We start from the raw sequence: 21,023 nt of genomic DNA on the forward strand, positions 1-21,023 counted from the left end.
GCTCACTGAACATTGAACTGGTTGGATTTTGGAAAATGTCAAACTTTGGACACTAAACTTTGAAAAACATCTTTTATTGCTTACTATAAATTTGGATTTAACCACACATCTACACAATAAAATATTTTACACGTCAACTTAAAAAAATTTCAATTTTTAACCACTCATTTTTCAAAAAATAGAACCTTTTTTTTAAATAATAACCATCAAACAGGGGCTAAAATATGTTGTTAAAAAAATTCGGATTTAATTAATTTTTACGATAAATATATTGTTTGTTTCATTACAATAAGTAATCACTTCCTTTGCATAGCTTTGTAAATATTGTCTATATCACTAGGAATGATTACACAATTACACGGTAATTAAATTAAATTATTTATTTATTTATTTTAGAATTTGAAGTTATTTTAATCATAATATTTGAATGGACCATGTTTGGGGTATATAATGGACACCATAATGCCCAAATGGCACCTCCTATTGGAGGGGGCGTCAGTTGGGCATTATGGACACCATAATGGTATCCATTATGTTGAAGTAGCATAATCCTATTTGAATTTCACAACGAAACTCATGATGAATTTGTTTGTTATTAAATAAAATTAAATCTAATTTTAACAACGAATTTTAATTGAATCCAAATGTATTGTGAGCCATAGAAGACGTTTTCTAAAATTTTGTGGCAAAAACTGGATCATAAACTTTGAGGTGATTGAATTTTGGCTACTGAACTTTGAGATGGTTGAATTTAGGCCACTAAATTTTGAGATGGTCTAGTTTTTAAATAGCATTTTTTTTGGAGAATGTGTGCTTAAGATGTTTGAAAAAATTTTGAGTTTACATGTAAAGTATTTTATTGTATAGATGTGTGGTTAAATCCAAATTTATATTGAGCAATAGAAGACTTTTTCAAAGTTTAGTAACTAAAGTTTGACGTTTTTCAAAGTTTGGTGATCAAAATTCAATTGAACAATAGAAGACATTTTTTCTAAGTGTAGTAGCCAAAATTCGACTATTTCAAAGTTGAATAGTGTGATGGAGTGTCACGTGTGTATTCTGTCAATAACGTCACTAATTTCGTTAGATGATTGTGAGGGAAGTTATGCTAGTGAGTATCGTTAAATATTTTTAAATTCAATGATTAAAACTTTACATTTTAAATTTTAATGAGTAATCGAAAATATGAACCTAAGTTCACTGATCAAAATTTGATATTTTAAAATTTAGGAGGCAATGGGAGATATCGACCTAATTCAGTCCCCATTAAAACAATTAACTCGTAAAAACTAAAAAGGCACCGTCTTAAAAGTTTCTGGATTGTTCACGAAGCATAAAATTACATGAACGCACAAATTGCTAGAAAATTTCTGTTTAGCATATTTCACAACGCAAAAATGGGTTGGGTGTGGAAGAACGACGATGAATCTGACCCGTTTTCCTCCTCCGCTGGTGACATCGGTGAGTTGAACGGCTCAGACCACTGCGCCACCCAAAGGATTGTCTCGTCTCAGTGTCGGACGGAGGAAGTTGAGCCGGGGAAATTCATTCGTAAGTGCGAGAATGCCGAGAAGATTTTTAAACACTGCGTTGGAGGGTAAATTAAATTTAAATTGTGTTAGAAATCCAAAAAATCGATTTCTACATATATTTATATGCTCGTTTCGTGTTGTTATTCGATTTCTGTAAAACTATGAGATTATTAGAGAAAGTGATGATTTTATATATTTTCTAGGCCAACAAATTTTGGTTTAAAATATCTTTATTATTATTATTTTTCCCTGAAATTTATTCACTTGTATAGTCCGTTTTGAGTACAGGGATTTATGAACTTATTGATCTTTTTGTTTTTCGCCGTTATTGTAATTTATATACATCAAAATATGCTTATTTGAATACTATTTGGAGTGATATTCAATGAATTTTTGCTGAAATTGAAGTTTGGAGTGCTGGTGAAGATTGTTGGAGGGGAAATTCCTGCCTTAATAACAATTTATTGCTTAAACTATTTTCAAACACGGTCTAAACACGTTAACGAAGTGGTTAACAATATAAGTGATGTAGGAACACACAAATTAATAAAGAATAATAAGAAGAAAGGGGAATCACAGGGAAGAATTGAGGGCAAAAGAAATAATCTTATTCATATAATGCAAGTGTTTCTAAACATTGTCCTAAGCCCCTTTATATAGAGAAGGACTTTGAAATTAAATAAACTTCTTATCTAAAGAAACTTGAAAATAAAAGATAACATTGTCAAAATAAAACTATTATAATTTAGATATACTAGAATTCTACTGATTATTAGTCTATCGCCTTGAATAGACTTTTAATTGTTTCCTTGTTGCATCATTCTTCCCCGGCTGAAAAGAACTTGACTTCGGCGAGGTATAGTCCAAGTAAGCATCCAAAAGCTTTGGATCCAATTGACGAAATTCTTCTTCGTTAATCCACGTAGCATCACTAAGCGGACGATCTTTCCAACGCACAAGAAGCGTACGAAAACCCCCATTTTGGGATGCAATGATCTCATCGTCGAGCACCTCATCAACAATATCCTGATGTGAAAATGTGGTAATGGGGGCTCGAGGGAGCGGTTGAGAAACTTGTCCAGCAGACATGTTCGAAGACAAAATCGAAGGCTCGAATGTGCCTCGATAAGGATATAAATCTGCTATATTGAAAACTGGACTAATATTTAAGTGCGTTGGCAAATCAAGTAGATAAGCATTAGTTCCAAGCCTTTTAATAACAGGGAAAGGGCCAAGTGATCTAGCACAAAATTTTTTTGCAGCATGTTTTGGAAAACGTTTAGGTGCAAGTCTTATCATAACAAAATCGCCAATCTCAAACTCTTTATGCCTACGATGTGCATCAGCTGTTAGTTTATAGTGGTCATTGCTTAAAACAATTTTTCTTTTAATCTCTTCATGTAAGGTGCGAATATGATCAGCGAAAGATTGTGCAGATGCAGTAGGACGAAAATCAGTAGGTAACGGAACGAGGTCCAGTGGTTGTCGTGGGGAAAAACCTTGAACAATCTCAAATGGGCTATGACCAGTAGACCTATTAACATAATTATTGTATGCAAATTCAGCGGTAGACAATACCAAATCCCAATTACCTGGTTTGTCCCCAACTAAACAACGAAGCCAATTACCTAAACTACGATTTACTACTTCTGTTTGACCATCTGTTTGGGGTTGGAATGCTGATGAGAACTTAAGAGTTTTCCCAAACAATTTCCATAGAGTTTTCCAAAAGTAACTAACAAACTTAACATCTCTATCAGAAACAATAGTGATTGGCAGTCCGTGCAGGCGAACAACCTCTTTGAAGAATAACTTAGTGATATATGATGCATCAGTAGACTTGGAACATGGAATGAAATGGGCCATCTTGGAGAATCTATCCACGACAACAAAAATGGAATCATGACCTCTTGCAGTTTTAGGCAATCCTAGGACAAAATCCATACTAAGGTCACGCCAAGGAGTATGAGGAACAGGTAGAGGAGTATACATCCCCGTGTTTTGACGTTGGGCCTTACCCAACTGACACGTGCGACACTGAGACACAATGCGAGCCACATCCTTTTTAAGGGAAGGCCAGTAAAATCTATCCTCAACTAAGGGGACAGTTTTATCACGACCAAAGTGACCTGCGAGACCTCCAGCATGGAGTTCCCAAATAAGGAACTCACGAAGTGAGGTGCGAGGAATACACAACTTGTTACCTTTAAAAAGATGACCCTCTTTAAGCAAGAAAGCAACATGATTACGAGAAGAGTTAGATATGAGGTCTTGAAAAATGAGACCAAAGTCGGGACAACTAGGATATTCATCTTTTAAACATTCAAATCCGACCACCGTAGTACTCATAGTTTGGAGTACAGTAGTAATACGGCTAAGAGCATTTGCCACTTTGTTATCGACCCCAGCTCGATGGTGGAGAACAAATGTATATTCTTGGAGAAACTCTACCCATTTAATGTGTCTATCACTCAAATTACGTTGGGAATTGAGATAGCGGAGGGCTTGGTGATCGGAGTAAAGGATAAACTCTTGAGGTAATAAATAATAACGCCAATAACGAAGAGTTTGGACGATAGCATAGAATTCTTTGTCATAAGTAGAATATTTCTGTCGTGCCTGATTTAATTTCTCGCTAAAATAGGCGATAGGGTGACCCTCTTGACTTAATACACCACCTATACCGATACCAGAAGCATCACATGCCACTTCAAATACTTTAGAGAGATCAGGGTGGCGTAAAACGGGAGCTTCAATCAACTTTTGCTTAATTGTGATGAAGGCTTTTTTTGCGGATTGTGTCCAATGGAAATCCCTTTTTTCATACATTCAGTAATAGGGGCAGTGATAGAACTAAAACCTTGAATGAATCGTCTGTAGAACGAGCCTAATCCATGAAAGCTACGGGCCTCAGTCAAAGTTGTAGGTTCTGGCCAATCACGAATTACAGAGATTTTAGCTGAATCAGCCGAAATTCCCTGGGCAGAGATAATGAAACCTAAGAATAAGACTTATGATTGTAGAAAAAAACACTTCTTAAGGTTAGCGTACAGTTTGTTAGAACGAAGTGTAAGAAAGACTTGTCTAAGGTGATCTAAGTGGTCCTCTCGCGATTTACTGTAAATCAATATATCATCAAAATAGACCAAGAGAAATTTTCCAATGAAAGGTCGGAAGACGTGAGTCATCACCCTCATAAAAGTGCTAGGCGCATTAGACATCTCGAAAGGCATAACTAGCCACTCGTATAAACCATCCTGCGTCTTAAAGGCTATTTTTCATTCATCCCCTGGTCTAATCCTAATTTGGTGATATCCACTTCGTAGATCTATTTTAGAAAACCATAAGGATCCCGCTAACTCATCCAGCATGTCATCGAGGCGTGGTATGGGAAATCGATATTTTATAGTAATTTTGTTAATGGCACGACTATCGACACACATACGCCAAGATCTGTCTTTTTTGGGAGTAAGTAGAACGGGGACTGCACAAGGACTAAGGCTATGACGAATAAAATCTTTAGATAGTAATGCCTCAACCTGTTTATTTAGCTCAACCCGTTCCGCAGGATTCATCCTATAGTGAGGGCGATTTGGTAATTGTGATCTCGAGACCAAGTCGATTGCATGTTGAATATCACGAATGGGAGGAAGTTCATCAGGTAGGTCATCTGGCATGACATCGCTAAACTCCTCTAACAATGGAGTGGTAACAAGGAGGCGATGAGAGTTTGCTTCAGTAGTAGGTTGGGAACATGTTTTGGTAACTAACGCAAACATCAACCCGGTGTCGTGCGCCTCAAGCTCAAAGGCCTTATGGGACAAGACCTGAATTTGGTTCTTTGTACTTGTAGCACAAGTGGGTGTTGTTTTAGGCGGTGGTCTCTTTGGGGGGTCAGATGGTTTCGCTGGAAGAAGCCGAATGGGTTTGCCATTATGGACAAACTCATAAGTGTTATCACGCCCGAAGTGCTTAACATCATGATCGTAGAGCCAAGGGCGACCCAAAAGGACGTGAGCAACATTCATAGGTAGAACGTTACAGTAAAGGTCTTCTGAATATGGGCCAAATGTAAGGGATACAAGATAACGATGAGTGACAGGCAAAGAAGTCCTATCGACCCATGCCACCTTAAAAGGGCGAGGGTGGGGTTCGAGCTTGAAGCCGAATTTGGTTACCCCTGAGGTGGAAACGACGTTCATGGTACTACCCCTGTCAATTACTAATTTGCAACAACGAGAGTTACACGGTATGTACGTGTGGAATATTGATGTCCTTTTCCAAGAATCAGAGTCAACAGGGGTGGAGAGGATGCATCTCATGATCGAGACAACAGCCTCATCCTCCACGTGACACTCAAGTTGTTCGAGGTCCTCATCAGAATGGTCAATAGGATCAACTGTAAAACATTTATCGATTTCCGGTGTTGGAAGTAGTGGTTCTTGATTAATAGTAAGGGTACGATGAGGGCATCGAGATGCTATATGACCTCGATTCTGACAATGATGACACACGATTGACGGGTTAGCGATACGGGAAGAAGCAAAGGAGAAGGTTGATTCTTATTGATATCTTGGGAAAGTGAAGGTGATGATGACGAAGGTCTGACAACTGTGCGAGACTGAGTTGATACTGGAATACTACCAGGAGTGGAGAATGGGTTAGGACGTGGTTGGCGAGGGTCCACAAAGTTCGAAAGGCCCCTTCGAGTGTATGGTACTCGAGAGTACCTCTCATACTCGAGAGCTTTGTGATAGGCGTCCTCTAGGGAAAAGGGATTGAGCACGGTGACGTGGTGTTTGAGGTTGGGCCTTAGGCCATTAAGAAATCGAGTAACAGTGACATTCTCGGGTTCATAAAGACTGGAACGATGGAGCAACTCATCAAAACGAGATCTATAGTCAGACACGGTCGAGGAGTTTTGTCTATGGTTAAGCAAACGCTCTAGAAGCTGAGATCGATGGAATGGTGGGACATACTTTTCTTTCAGTTTTGTTTTCATTTTCCGCCCATAGGGTGATAGGTTGTCCTAAATGTTCGAGGTTTCGTGTCAAGTTTTGCCAATAGCGTTTAGCAGATTTGGTGAGTTCATTTTGGCGAAGTGAAGCCGCTGATAATCCGACATGTGATACCAATCGAAGTATTCTTCGATGGAGTCCAGCCAATCTAAAAAGGCTTCGGGGTCTAGACGGCCATCAAATTCGGGAGCATCTACTTTAATGTTTCTAGACATGTCATCAGCAAGGTCCCTATGTCGATCAAAATGTGGGGCGGGGTTCGGGGCGAGTATTATATTGGACACCAGGTTCCAGATATTCGGGGGCGTGTGCGTTGTGAATATGATGCTGTATCGTAGGGGATGCCCCTCTAGGTGGAATGACAGGAGCCTGTTGAGCAGTGTTATGAATGTCGAGGATTCAGAAAAATTATCTGCGGGGCGTTTTTCAGGATTTCGACGTAACTCAATGATAAAATCTTTAAGTTCAGCAAAATCAGCCTTTATAGACGCTAAATCAGTTGAAAGATTGGCAACTTGCTGAGATAATACTTCGTGTGAGTGTTCTAAATCTTTGAGATTTATTTGTATTGATTTGAAAAAAAAGTTTTTTTTTTATTTTTTAACTTGGAACGAATGCAGCACTACGTAAAAGGCAAAGTACTTGAATAATAGCAAAGTTTCAATAAAAGCAGAAGGAAATCCTTACCAAAACACAAGGGAAGAACCGGCTACAGGCTTTTCACAAGGCGGCAGGACTCGCTGCAGCAGTGGTGGAACGGAGATGGTGATAGCAAGAGCAGTGACCAGACTGGGGCCAGTAACAGTTGCGAAAGACTTCGAGCGGCAGTGGAGTGACGGAGATGAAAATATAATGAAATTGTTGTACCTCTGTGGCGATGATGGCAACCGAACGCGTGGAGGACTTGATCGTGACAGTAGCGGCGGAGATTCCGAATTTGAGTGGTGGAGCAACAGCGAGTTTGAGCGTCTGGAGCCGAAGTGGTTGGCACAAAGTGGCAGGAGGTAGTTTATGGATTTGAGAGGGAAAAACGATGACTTTAGTGGTGTGATAATCTTCCCTGTGCGACTAGGTGGTGGTGGTTATGGATGTTTAGGAAATAGATGATAGTGGTGGACTAAGGGAGTGGTTTGGTAGCGGCGAAATTAGCGATGGGTAGGTAATATAGGGTGCCTTTGGTTGAACAACAACAGTTGTGACATATGAAGCAGTAAGATGAGGAATAATCGACAATAAATTGTACTATTTTTTTTTTTTTTTGGATTTTTTTTTGAAACTAAGAACAAAGAACTAAAAGGAAAACTTAAAAACTGCTGCTGCGATAAATGCTGTTTCTCTTTCGTTTTGTGCTGTTCAAAGGCTGCCGTATGTAATGGTGGTTATTTATGTTGAATGGGCGGTGGAAGGGTGGCTGTATATGAAGGTAGATGGAAACGAGGTCAAGGATTGTGGATGATTTTGTGGCCAAAGGAAACGAGCTTGCTCTGATACCAAATTGATGCAGGAACACACAAATTGATAAAGAATAATAAGAAGAAAGGGGAATCACAGGGAAGAATTGAGGGCAAAAGAAATAATCTTATTCATATAATGCAAGTGTTTCTAAACATTGCCCTAAGCCCCTTTATATAGAGAAGGACTTTGAAATTAAATAAACTTCTTATCTAAAGAAACTTAAAAATAAAAGATAACATTGTCAAAATAAAACTATTATAATTTAGATATACTGGAATTCTACTGATTATTAGTCTTTCGCCTTGAATAGACTTTTAATTGTTTCCTTGTTGCATCAATAAGATTTCAGTATAATTTGAATAAAAATGAGATTTAGGAAACTCCATGCGGTCATACTTGTGAATAATTAGGACAAAAGGATAATTGTGTACATGTGAATATGTAAAACGGGAATGTCTTTGATTGTTAAATCTTGAAGAAATAGAAAAGAGCCATGATATTTGCCGCTCCATATTGTGTATGATGTTTATTTTGTGGCACGCTAGTGATACTGCTTACTATCATTAACTAAAGTTGCATGTTTGAAAGTTTTAGTATAGGGAAGAAAATGTAGCTAAAGCTAATCTAATTTTGGGAGAAGACCATAGAGAAATTCAGGAGACTTTGCGAAGTAGGCTTGTTTTGGAAGCATTACCTTGTCCTAATTATGCTAGAGGCATAGCTTTACACAACCATATATTTTAGAATCCATTAAAGAGGTTAATAGCCATAATGATATTGACTAATTGGAAATGATATCTTTGTATTGGAGTGGACCCGATCACTTTTACCTATGCCAAGTGCTGATTAAGTACAAATGTTGGAGAGAGCTAGATAGCTTGGATACCAGACTCACATTGGGGATAAACAGGTTCCCTTACATGAGATAAATTAACAACCATTTGCTGAAAATTATGGCTGAATGCTTTCTTTGTATGTGCAGCTACATCATGTTGACTAGTTTATCTTTTTCATATACATATTATTTCAACAATATCAATTCTATGGCCGAAACTCTCAAGCTATTTCTTGTACCCACCTTCTATCCTAATGTGCAAGACTAAAGTAAAACCAACTCCTTTTTGGCACTAGTAGAATGGATTAGATTCTTGTTTCATGATAATGTGAAGCACTGGGACTGTCACATGCTGTTTGCCTCCCAGAGTTTTTAAGATTCTGCTTTATACTTCTAATGACTTGAACATATGGCTGTACATAATCCCCCTTCTCCCCTTTTTCTTCTCCTTTACTAATCAGAGTTTTAACAGTGTGGACTGCTCTTTATCCTCTCCTTGTGTCTTTATGTTTCTATAGAAATCCCTCAGGACTGTGCTGTATGTAGTGAGGTCTATCGTGTAGGGGTATTGATAAAATATATGGTTGCTTGACACAGTAACATTGTATATACAAGCTGTAACGTAGACTGATTGTTTCTTTCTCTAAATCTTTTCTTCTTGTCTCAGGCCTAATGAGATAGTACAGTCTAACAAAGAATACACTGAGGAAGATGTAAGGGTCGTTCCCATTGGAGTCATCTGAACAGGGATCCTCACACTTTCCTGGATTACGTGGTGATATTGAAGCCATTGAATGTATTTTCTTTGGAACCATTTCTTTAAAGGAGCCGAAGAGATTAAATTGATTTCTTTAATACAACTGCGGTTCCTCGAATATTTGATGACGATTTTTCATCCTCTTCCACCAAGCGTGGAATTCCCATTGAACGTTAACCTCCTAAAGAAGCCCTTCCCAATAGAAATTCTGATGGAGATGTTGATCTTTCTGGGTTGGCTAGAGATGTTTGAAGCACGGCTATCTCAAGTTTCACTCGTGTACATTTTAGTAAGGGCCAATTTGATAGGCTTCATTTTTCACCCAAATGCAAAATTTTTCGTGGTACTGGTTTTCCACACAACATTCTGTCAAGTATTTGGGTCGCCTCACATTCTTGGTCCATATCATTTGAGCCTATGTTGCTGATTCTGGATAATGGTCCAACTTGGGTGAAGAAAACTTGGTTCTTATAAACACACATTTCATTTAATTGATGCTTGATCTGGTCATACACTTGGCCATCTCCCAACCGTTGATCTGTGACTCTTTGACTGATTGCTTAAGTATTGTTTGGCCATTCATTTTCTGGAAGGAACTTTGTGTTTAGAGTTTTCTCTCTTTCTTCTCTCTAACTGCACCGTGTACTTTTTGTGAGTTTTTGACCTGAAAATTTGAGTGACTCTGAAATTCTACATGTTGTGTATACAGTGAGAAAGATTCTTAGTGATATGGTGTGGTTTTGTATTGTGTGTTGAGGCTAGAGAAAACGTCAAAGAAATCTTTGATTTCTTCGTACATATTATAACAATTTTTGGTGATTTCTTAGTGGATCTAGAGCTTTATTCACTTGTGGATGTTCAACGGGTGAGTAGGTCGTAAAACTGAACATTCGGGCCTTTTGTGGCAAAAAATTCTTCGTGTTCTGGTTCCTTTTAAGTTTCTGCAATTCCTTTTGTTACGATTTGTTCGAAAATAAATTTTCAAATAAGATCCTGATACCAACACATTCCATGTGACCATTTTTTCTAGGTTTTTAAGGTATTGGTTTTTCTTTGGTTTAGGTGGAAATTAATTTTCCTGCTGCTCTTCCCCCCCCCCCCCCCCCCTTCTCTTTTTGGGCAATTAGAACAAATTTTGTTCCCCAATTAGAACAAATTTTATCTCTTTATTTGACAATTTTTATGAAATTTTTTAATCACACATTTTTCATCACAACATTATTTCAAAGTACATTTTTCTAGAAAAATGGGGTTCAAACAGCTCCTTACATTATTTTGTAGCAGAAGATTAAAAATTAATTTTGCGAATCAACAAGTATATGGCCTGTATAGGACAGGAACGACCACCTGTCCAAAATTTATCGTCGGTCGGCAGATGGCAGCTGTCAAGGCTTAGAAATTTAGGAAAATTTTACTTGTACATAATTATTACACATAATGGTATCCATAATGTGATGTGGTAATCATCCGATTGTTGATGTACAAGTGTGAGATTTGAATTAAAGGTTGGATTCAGTGTCATGTGTAATTATGAACACCATTACGTAGATAATTATGTACATGTAGCACTTAGTATCTCATTAGAACCATTAATGCCTCTTGTTTCCCTTCAATAAAATAAAAACTTCCAATGGTAAAATAACTTCAATTATAATTCACTAAATTTATTATCGTTTAAGATGATCATAATAAAGGTTATCTTTGCATTAGAATATGAAGTTTTTATCATATTCATTGAGTTCCAAATATCAGGACTGAATGTTTAATGAGGTAAAATTTATATTTAAAAGTTTAAGTATGGTCCGTTTCAAAATTAATAAACAAAGTTTAAAATTTCAAAAATTGGATGTTGTTAAATTTTATTTATAAAATAATTAATTAAAAAGATATTTTATTAGTTAAATATTAAGGTAAAAAATATATACAATTTGATCATAAATTATCAAATTAATTTGTTACAAATTATTTTTTGATCGTAAATCAAAAAAATTCTATAGGCAACAGATTATTTATTGGTCAAAAAATCAAAATTTTTATAAGTCACAACACATTTTATTAGTTGCAAATTATAAATTTTATAGATCATGACTTAATTTAACAGTCATTTCAATTATAAAATTAATTAGTCACAAATATAAATTTAGTTACAATTACAAATTCTTCAAGGTCACATTTATTTACCAATTACGGATTAATAATTTATTGATCACCAATACTCTTCCCATGCACTACAACACTGTCGACCACCACTACCATCCAGACCCACCACCACTGTCAACTTCACAAGCAATAAGAACCACCCAACTCCCCAGTACTACCAAAACAAAAACGACCACCACCAGTCAACAATCAAAAAAACACTACCACCACCACCACCACCATTGCAGTACCATTTGCAAAATCATAGCCACCCATACCCAACAAATTATAAACTCACCTCTGCTCGCTTAAATCTTGTTTGATCACCACCTCATTAATAAAATTGCTGTCGATCATTCCAGTCCACCAATATTCTTACCCCGTCAATAGCTACTCCTACACAAATATGTCCACCTTCGTCCTCATCAAACAATCTCACAGATCTGTCACACCATTGAACCATCATATATTACTATGATTCAATATCACGACGGCCAGTAAGATACTACGCAGACGTCGTTTAGTACCACGGTGACGATTTGCGGCATCTGCTTCGCGTGACGGTACTCATTGTCGCTTCTCGCTCTATTTGCTTCGTGCCACACTCCTCGTGGTTTCTACTCCTTGCAATTGTTCAGTACCATCATCGATTTGTGCGATGTTCTTGCGCGTGCTGTCGACGATGGTCCTGTGTTGCAATCGTCGTTTATAAAATGCAAACTTGGAAAACAACGGTAGTTTTAATTTCCACATGTTAATAATACCAATGAAGAATCGTTCAAGGGCTTGTCACCTAAAGTGGCTCACCACTTGATAGTCATGTCCATTCATAGAAGGCACAATCAGGATTTCATAAAGATTTTTATTTTTTATTTTTTCATTCTTAGAATTATTTTGATAACTCCATATACCTAGATTTCCATAAAAATCGCCAAGCGAGTGGTGTAATTTTCATGCAATTCCCGTTTATCATGCACCCTTCCCATTAACAAGACACAAAGTGTTTATAAAGTTAATGTTTATAAATAAATCAAAATGAGTGGTTAATAAGCAAATAGTACTTATAGGTCCAACGAAATATGTAAATAGGAAAGTGGTTCGGTTTCAAACCTACTTGGGCCATATTTTTATTTTTATTTTATTTGTAAATTTCATCTATTTTGAAACCCGAATTGATAGAATTTTTTCTTACCACTTGAGTAAAACCTTCATTTTTAAAATTAGTAACTTTTAAGGTAACTGCAAACCATCAATTTTATTAAACTTTCAGTCGATTAATGATTTTTCCTTAAAAACTACAACACACGTTTTAGAATTTGGGGGGAAAAAAATAAGAATTGTGCTATACGTACAACATATTATTCACAATTTTTTTCACACACGTACATGCAAGTGGGTGGGATCCACGATTAAAATAATCATGGACCCCACCTTTGCGAGAGGATGTGAAAAATGCTGTGAAAATAAATTCTTTACACAGCTTTTTTCAAAAAATAAGGCTGGAAGTTTCTAACAGAAAAACCTGTCATCTCTCTCTTTCTCTCGGTTTCTCTCTCCTTCCTATTTTCCCCCTTGGCTTTCATTTCAAGAAAAAGGGAGAAATTGAAATTCAATCAAAATCAAGATTTTAGATAATATCATATAGATGTAGAGAGAGATGGACCTCGTAAACAAAAATCTGTTCATACACAACCTTTCTTTTCATTGCCCTAATTGTTTTTTTTTTTTTTTTTTTTTTTTTTTTTTTATCATATTTGGTTTAGTCTTGCCTAATATCATATACCTATTCCGCGTGCTTTTCACTTTGACATTTTCTTGATTATATAAATTTTATTTCTATACATATCAAATTTCAAACAAGGGTCACAATTTTATTTTATTTTTAAATTTGTTTATATTACCCTTTCCATTTATAACATGAGCTTGCTTTTATTGTTAATGTGTATAAAAAGATAATGGGAGTTGATTTAAATTGATTATTTGGTAAGTTCCTAAAATCATTGACATCACGATTATTTGCATTGATTTTTTTAGGACCATTTCAAATCACCAAGCTCCGTGATTGATTGATTTTTTTAGAACTTTTTCAAATAACCAAGCCCTGTGACTGATAATATTATCTGATATACTGGGTGTGTAATGCTTTGATATGCTTTGATTTCCTCCTCTGGCTGTCGTGTAGAGTCACTGGTTTTTAGGGTTTCACAGTTGGGTGAATCTTCAAGAGATTGAATCTTTTTGTTTTGGGGAATTTGTTGGGTTTGAATAGGTTTAAGATGATTACAGAGTAGGAGATTTTGGGGGGGAAGACTAAGAGAGACATTGTTATGGGAAATACTTGTGTAAATGGGAAGATTGCTAAGGATGGGTTTCTTCACACAATTTCAAATTTGTGGTGGCCTAAATTACCACAGCTGTTTTCTAATAATCATAACAAAGAAAAACGTTGTGAGGCGCCACCTGCAGTTAAACAGTTAGAAGGTCCTAATCCTGTTCAGAATACACCCCCTGAATTGGTGAAGGTTGAGGAGGAGGAACGCCAGCCAGAAAACTCTACACAACCCCAGGCAACCGTGATCATATTGAAGGAAGATCAAAAACCACCTCAGTCTAGATCATGGGAAGATGCAATCAAAACTGATGAGAAAAAACCAGTTCAAAATCCTGAGAATGAGAAGCCGAAACCAGTAGATCCCCCAAAGCCCAAGAAACCCCACAATGTTAAAAGAATGATGAGTGCAGGTCTTAAGGTGGACTCAGTGCTAAGAACTAAAAAGGGAAACCTGAAGGAATACTATAATTTGGGCAAAAAACTTGGGCATGGGCAGTTTGGAACGACATTTCTGTGTGTAGAGAAGACAACTGGAATAGAGTATGCATGTAAATCTATTGCGAAGAGAAAATTGTTGACTCTGGAGGATGTGGAGGATGTCAGGAGAGAAATTGAGATCATGCATCACTTAGCTGGCCACCCGAATGTCATTTCAATCAAAGCAGCTTATGAGGATGCTGTGGCCGTTCATGTTGTGATGGAATTGTGTGCAGGAGGGGAGTTATTTGACAGAATTGTTAAAAGAGGGCATTACTCCGAGAAAAAGGCAGCCGAGCTTACCAAGACAATAGTTGGTGTTATCGAAGCCTGCCATTCTTTGGGCGTCATGCACCGGGATCTCAAGCCCGAGAATTTCCTATTTGTCAATGAGGAGGAGGATTCTCCTATAAAGACAATAGATTTTGGGCTATCCATATTCTTCAAGCCAGGTTTGTTCTGAAGTTATTTTCACAATATTTTTTTTTCATAACTTCCCTGCATATATTGATTTAATCTTATTGCCTACTTCTATCATTCTATGTAATATAAATTTTCTTTGTTTTGTACTTTAAAATCTTGACATACTGCTGTCAGCAATGTCATAGCTTCAACTAATTGCCTAGGTCATGAGAAGTCTCGTTACTAAATGTGGTTTATAATGATCAGTAACGACAAGTATCCTCAGCATACTTGGTGAATGTATCCCTTAACAAAGTTTAAAATAAATTAGACTGATTCCAAAACTACATCTGTTCAACTTTTCAATATAAACATTAAACCAAATATCCATGTAATAGACTGAAATGGCAAACTGATGGATTGCTGCAGAATATGACAAGATAATAGACACTAAAATACCAATATATTATTCGTTGTTCCTAGATTCTCTAGCTGAAACAAATGTGTTCTGTATTTTTCCTTCCTCCAATGCATCTGGGATGCAAGACCAATCACGTATTAGTGAGAGGCTGGAAGGCAGAGGTTGATGAAATTATTATTTTAGAACTTCAATGTATCTTATTGAAAAGATGATGGTTGTTTGTGAGTGGAAGGATATTCATTTTTAGCTCAAGATGGCAATTGAACTAAAAAAATTTCTCGTGGAGTTAGAATTTTTCTTAAATACCAAGTTATCAGATAAAATTTACAAGAAACCTTTTTCTGTAAAGTCCCCTGAAGGAGGTTTATGGTTACCTGTGGGAAGGAAAAAAGAGTTTTGTCTGTTTTTTCTATATGATCCAACGCAGCCTCGTTAATAAGAAACTTTAGGAATAGAAGCTATGTTAATGTGGAAGGCAGTATGCCGCAAAACTGATTCAGTTACAAGAATGGTTTAATCACAAATTAAACGGTTATAATAGGTTCCACCTCACAGATACCCATCAGATAGCCATGACAAATAAGATTTCATTTTATACTAGTCGAGACTGCCGGTACTTTATTAGGCATAAGATTAGTATCCATATTAGGTAAAACAGAATTAAATTCCTAGTAATTTAGAAATGGATTCATGGTCAAAATGAAAATTTTGATGCAGATGTGAACATGGTTACTATTTGACTTAATTTTAGATCAACTCTATCTACAGTATTACAAATACGTGCAGCTCTATAATTTCCTTCACCGGCCAGCAAACTGGCTGGGACACTTCATATTAAAGAAAGAGGGGTTACAATTAGGATCAGTCTTGCTATGTGTCAGACGAAATTCTTACTAAGGTCAACGCTAGCTACAGTATCACAAATACATGCAGCTCTATAATTTTCTTCAGCTACCAGCAAACAGGTTGGGACACTTCAGTATTAAAGAAAGAGGGGGTTATGATTAGGAACAGGCTTGCTATGTGTTAGACGAAATGCTAATTGCTAAGGATTGTGCTGAAAGGAAACCTTGATCATGAGATTTTCCTCTTTTCCTATGCCAATACAGTTCTCTACAAATTTTTTATTTTGACATAGTTTCTCTGGTCAAGAGACATTACATTCAAAAGAGACTGCATTTTAATTTCAGTCATTCTACTCAGTTTGCAGAATATACCCACTAATAGACTTCCAGTCATACCCAGTCATATTGCACCTTTGCTTATGGACTATTGAAGGGACATAATTTCCTAGTTCCCATAACAATTTAACAATTCATCTTGTTATTTATACACCTTTCAACCTGCAAGTTCACTATTCTAATGCAATGTGCACTGTTGAAATATCCAAGTCTTTAGTTATGCAAGTTTGACTATGCTCTCTTTGGTTAATGCTCTGCAATATAGGGGATATATTCAATGAAGTGGTTGGTAGCCCATATTACGTCGCTCCAGAAGTTCTTAGTAAGTGTTATGGACCAGAGGCAGATGTCTGGAGCGCAGGTGTGATGATTTACATTCTTCTTTGCGGCGTGCCTCCATTTTGGGGAGGTAAGATGTAGAATTTTATTTTTTTCCTCCCTTTAATTCATGTTCCTCTTAATTTATAAAGTCCAGTTTCTATGCTTCTCTAAATTCATTTGGCACAGAAAGTGAGCAAGAAATATTTGAAGAGGTTGTGCATGGCGATATTGATTTCTCATCAGATCCTTGGCCTAGTATCTCTGAAAGTGCCAAAGATCTGGTGAAGAGAATGCTCGTGAGGGATCCAAAAAGGCGGTTAACTGCTCACGAAGTTCTTTGTAAGTCACGAATGTTTCACTTTATGGTTATGGTATGTGTATATTTAAATGCAAAGACTATAAGATGGAACATATTAGCTGATGCAAATGAATTAATTGCCTGCATTCCAAAATAATTGGATCTTAAATCTAGAGATGAGCTATATCTAAAGTATTATTTCGACTGAATGTTTATGTTGTTACAAGATAAAAATTGTCATGCTTGTTTACTTTGTTGAGATCAACCTTGTTAATCTTATGAAAGAAACCAAGCTTAGGACTTTTTCATGGAAATATTTGACAACTATAGAATGATTTATGAAGCTGTAAAAACATTTGGAATTTCGAGTTGGATAGTGTTAAGAGCCAATATAAATCTAAATAATACAAGTTTATGGTTTTTGTAAGCACACAATTTTTTTCCGTACACAGCTAAATTCAGTTTTCTTGCAGGCCACCCTTGGGTGCAAGCTGATGGAGCAGCTCCTGATAAACCTCTTGATTCTGCAGTTTTAACTCGCTTGACACAATTTTCAGCTATGGACAAGCTTAAGAAAATGGCTCTTAGGGTATGTGGTATCTACATTCAACTCAAAAAAAGGGTTCTTATCGAATTTGAACAATCAAAATTTTGACAATACTACTCAAAACAATGTTCTCCTTTTTGTTTGGTATTACAACATTGAAACTAACTTTTTCGATTATAGGTCATCGCAGAAAGTCTTTCAGAAGAAGAAATTGCAGGGCTAAAAGAAATGTTCAAAATGATAGATGCAGATAATAGTGGTTATATTACTTTTGAAGAACTTAAGGCTGGACTAAAACGATTCGGAGCAAATCTGGATGAATCTGAGATATATGATTTGATAAAGTCTGTAAGTATTATTTTCAAACTCATACATTAGGACTAAATATGTTAAAAGGTGTTAGTAGGAAGAATACACGAGTTTATGTTACATATGATATTTCTTGCATTTGAATTATCAAATGTTTGTTTCTTGAAATGCAGGCAGATGTTGACAACAGTGGCACGATTGATTATGGCGAGTTTATAGCTGCAACATTGCATCTGAACAAAATTGAGAAGGAAGATCATCTCTTTACGGCCTTTTCATATTTTGATAAGGATGGCAGCGGTTATATTACACCAGATGAGCTTCAAAAAGCTTGTGAAGAGTTTGGCATAAAGGATGTCCACTTGGAAGAAATGATTCGAGAGGCTGACCAAAACAATGTAAGTCTCCTCAATAAACGTAGCATTTGTCCAAATAAATTTGGGGTCGACTGCACTGTTTCAATCCATGTTTTACCTTTCAGGATGGACAGATAGATTACAACGAGTTTGTGGTGATGATGCACAGAGGAGATACAGATTTAGGTAGGAAGAGGTTACAGAATAATTTTAACATTGGATTTAGAGAAGCAGTGCCAGTTTGTTAACATGAAACTGTTGACTCTTTCTTTATCTGATTTTGTAATGTAAACAAGTTGAGTAGGTTCCAGCATCAGTTGATGCTATAATTGTTTGTAGAAATGATGCCTACTCCTTTCAGTTTCACCATACAATTTCTGATAGTTTGCTACTTCATATGGATCATGTTTTTACGTACGATATGCTATGAATATTTCTCCTTATTTTCATATCTACTTGACGAGTTAGGTATATAACTGTGGGTGTTCCAACATTCTCCAAAAGAATCACTTCTTACAACAGACCTAACTTTCTTGGGGATTACTTCAATGGAACCACTTTCGCAGTTTCGCCCCTATATGTTCCACGCATGCCGCTCATGCTCATCCTGCCAAATGTACAAAAATTATTTCTAGCATAATCAAATAAAATATTAAAAAAAATGATTAAAAAGATGTATTTCGATATTCTCACCCTTTCTGCATTAGTTTTCCATTTCCTCTTCGGCTTTTTTTTTTTTTTTTTTTTTTTTTTTTTTTTAAAGTATGAAAATTTAATAACAGCTAAAGAAATGAGAGTGTCCCAAAGCCCCAAGCATTGTACATGCTACTTCCAACAATTTTACTGTACATCATAGCAACAAAACTCGTATTAATCATAGAATAAATACATTTCCAAAATTAGTAAAATCTTTTCAAGCTAATAGATTCAAAATCTTGGTCGAGATTTGCTGTCGTGCATTAAATAAAGAAGAAAACATTGAATAAATAACTATATACGAATATTTTTTTCGTTTTCGGTGCAAAAAAATAAAGACCAAAACATTTGTTACATGTTCGGTAGATTTCTATTTCACCATCGCTTCATTGAAAGCCCAATTGTAAATCCAAGAAGCAAACTAATAACACGAATATTTTCTTTGTTGTCGGTGCAAAAAAATAGAGGCAAACATTTGTGACAAGTTTGGTAGATTCCTTTTTTACCATCACAAGCTTCATTGAAAACCCAATCGTAAATCCAAGCAAAACACTGATAACATGCTTGGTAGGATGGACAATTTAAGCATTGTTTAGGATAGCTTGTGCTTTTCATAGAATAACTTCTTCGAGAAAGTCGCGCTAGATCAATTTCCTCTTAAAACTCTTCAAACCTACAAAATAGAAAATGATCCATATAGCTCTAAAAAAGCAACGTTCACCCTCATAAGCAACTTTTAACCATTCAAAAACCTAGCCAAATGAATCCCACACGACATTAACTTGCTGGCAAATTTGTTTTGTCGAGTCTTGTCCTGTATAATTGACGTCCACCAAAAACTAATTAAAATTCCGGCAACGCCCGGAAAAGCCCCAATTTGCACAAGTCAATTACCCCATGAATCAAGATTTGAACAACAGCACGGGCGGACCCACATGGGGTCATGTGGGGTCAAATGACCCCACAGTTTTCTGATTTTTTTTTTTTTTTTTTTTTTTTTTGTGCTGGAAACTTAATTTTTTGTTTTTTTTTTTTGTGCTGAAAACTTAATTTTCTGCCCCAAAACGTCCAAATTCTAAATCTATATCCATATCACATGGTCCATATCCATTATTTAGTCCATAAATATATCATATAATCCATCGATTTTTTCCCAAAGTGCACATATCGAATATGAACAGTAAACAACCGATTTTTCCCTTTTTTTCATGATACGTTGTTCGAAAAAAAAAAAATTTTGACACCACAGTTCAAATGGTCTGGGTCCACCCCTGAACAACAGTACATAATATGAACATTACTCGTCTTTGCTGCTTTGTGACAAACTTAGCAATAGCAACAGGGGCAGGTTTAGTTTCTTACAGATGGAACAAAATTCCATCAATTCCCTGTACAGAAATTCTTCCATCTGTATAGATATCGGGATCAAATAAATATGCAGAGGCTTCTCCTTGTCCAAATTTCACTGATCCATTAGCCTCTTCAGCCACCACTTTGCGCGGCAATCTCAGGGTAATCATACCTCGCCTTCCCAAATCTCCTCACTGAACTGTACATACTTTCTTAAATTTGGTACTTGGGAATTAGATGATAATACATTATTTGCTCGGGTGCACCATGGCTTCATCATTGGGCGCCAAAACTGTAAGCACGTAGCCTTCTGATATTAATCTTCCCATTTCAGAAGCTAATGATGTAAGATTGACGAGAATATCAGCCATTTCGATATAGCCACCCTTATGAGGAGAATCTGGATGAAGTCCGTCGAAATGATGGTGGTGGCTACCTGGACCTGGAGCAGTGAAGTGCCGGAGCAAGAGATGGACAGGGCGCCCTTCCATCAAAAAATGGGCAAAACCGGAGGCGCGCCAGCTGAAACTGGTGGCACCGGTTTCTCTGGTGCTCCCTCGGGTGGTACTGCAGGAATTGAGCTCAAACTTCGCCTGG

The 21,023-nt window shown here is 36.6% G+C and overlaps 1 protein-coding gene and 1 pseudogene across 1 annotated transcript; both read left to right on the forward strand.

Annotated features, from left to right (window-relative positions):
- Positions 1–1,304: 1,304 nt before the first annotated feature.
- Positions 1,305–10,444, forward strand: LOC111399768 (annotated as a pseudogene).
- Positions 10,445–13,483: 3,039 nt separating this feature from the next.
- LOC111399769 (calcium-dependent protein kinase 1-like) lies at positions 13,484–18,802 on the forward strand. Its single transcript, XM_023027242.1, has 7 exons — positions 13,484–14,997; positions 16,815–16,958; positions 17,057–17,209; positions 17,642–17,757; positions 17,896–18,063; positions 18,198–18,422; positions 18,506–18,802. The coding sequence occupies exons 1-7, from the start codon at positions 14,064–14,066 to the stop codon at positions 18,626–18,628; spliced, it is 1,863 nt and encodes a 620-aa protein (XP_022883010.1). The 5' UTR covers positions 13,484–14,063; the 3' UTR covers positions 18,629–18,802.
- Positions 18,803–21,023: the final 2,221 nt, after the last annotated feature.

Source organism: Olea europaea, chromosome 9 (assembly GCF_002742605.1).
Source record: "Olea europaea var. sylvestris chromosome 9, O_europaea_v1, whole genome shotgun sequence".
Lineage (NCBI taxonomy): Eukaryota > Viridiplantae > Streptophyta > Magnoliopsida > Lamiales > Oleaceae > Olea > Olea europaea.

Coding starts and splice junctions, on each gene's coding strand:
- LOC111399769 (XM_023027242.1), top strand. CDS start 14,064: ATGGGAAATACTTGTGTAAATGGGAAGATTGCTAAGGATGGGTTTCTT. Junction 17,758..17,895: donor TTAAGAAAATGGCTCTTAGG/GTATGTGGTATC, acceptor TTTCGATTATAG/GTCATCGCAGAAAGTCTTTC. Junction 18,064..18,197: donor TATATGATTTGATAAAGTCT/GTAAGTATTATT, acceptor CTTGAAATGCAG/GCAGATGTTGACAACAGTGG.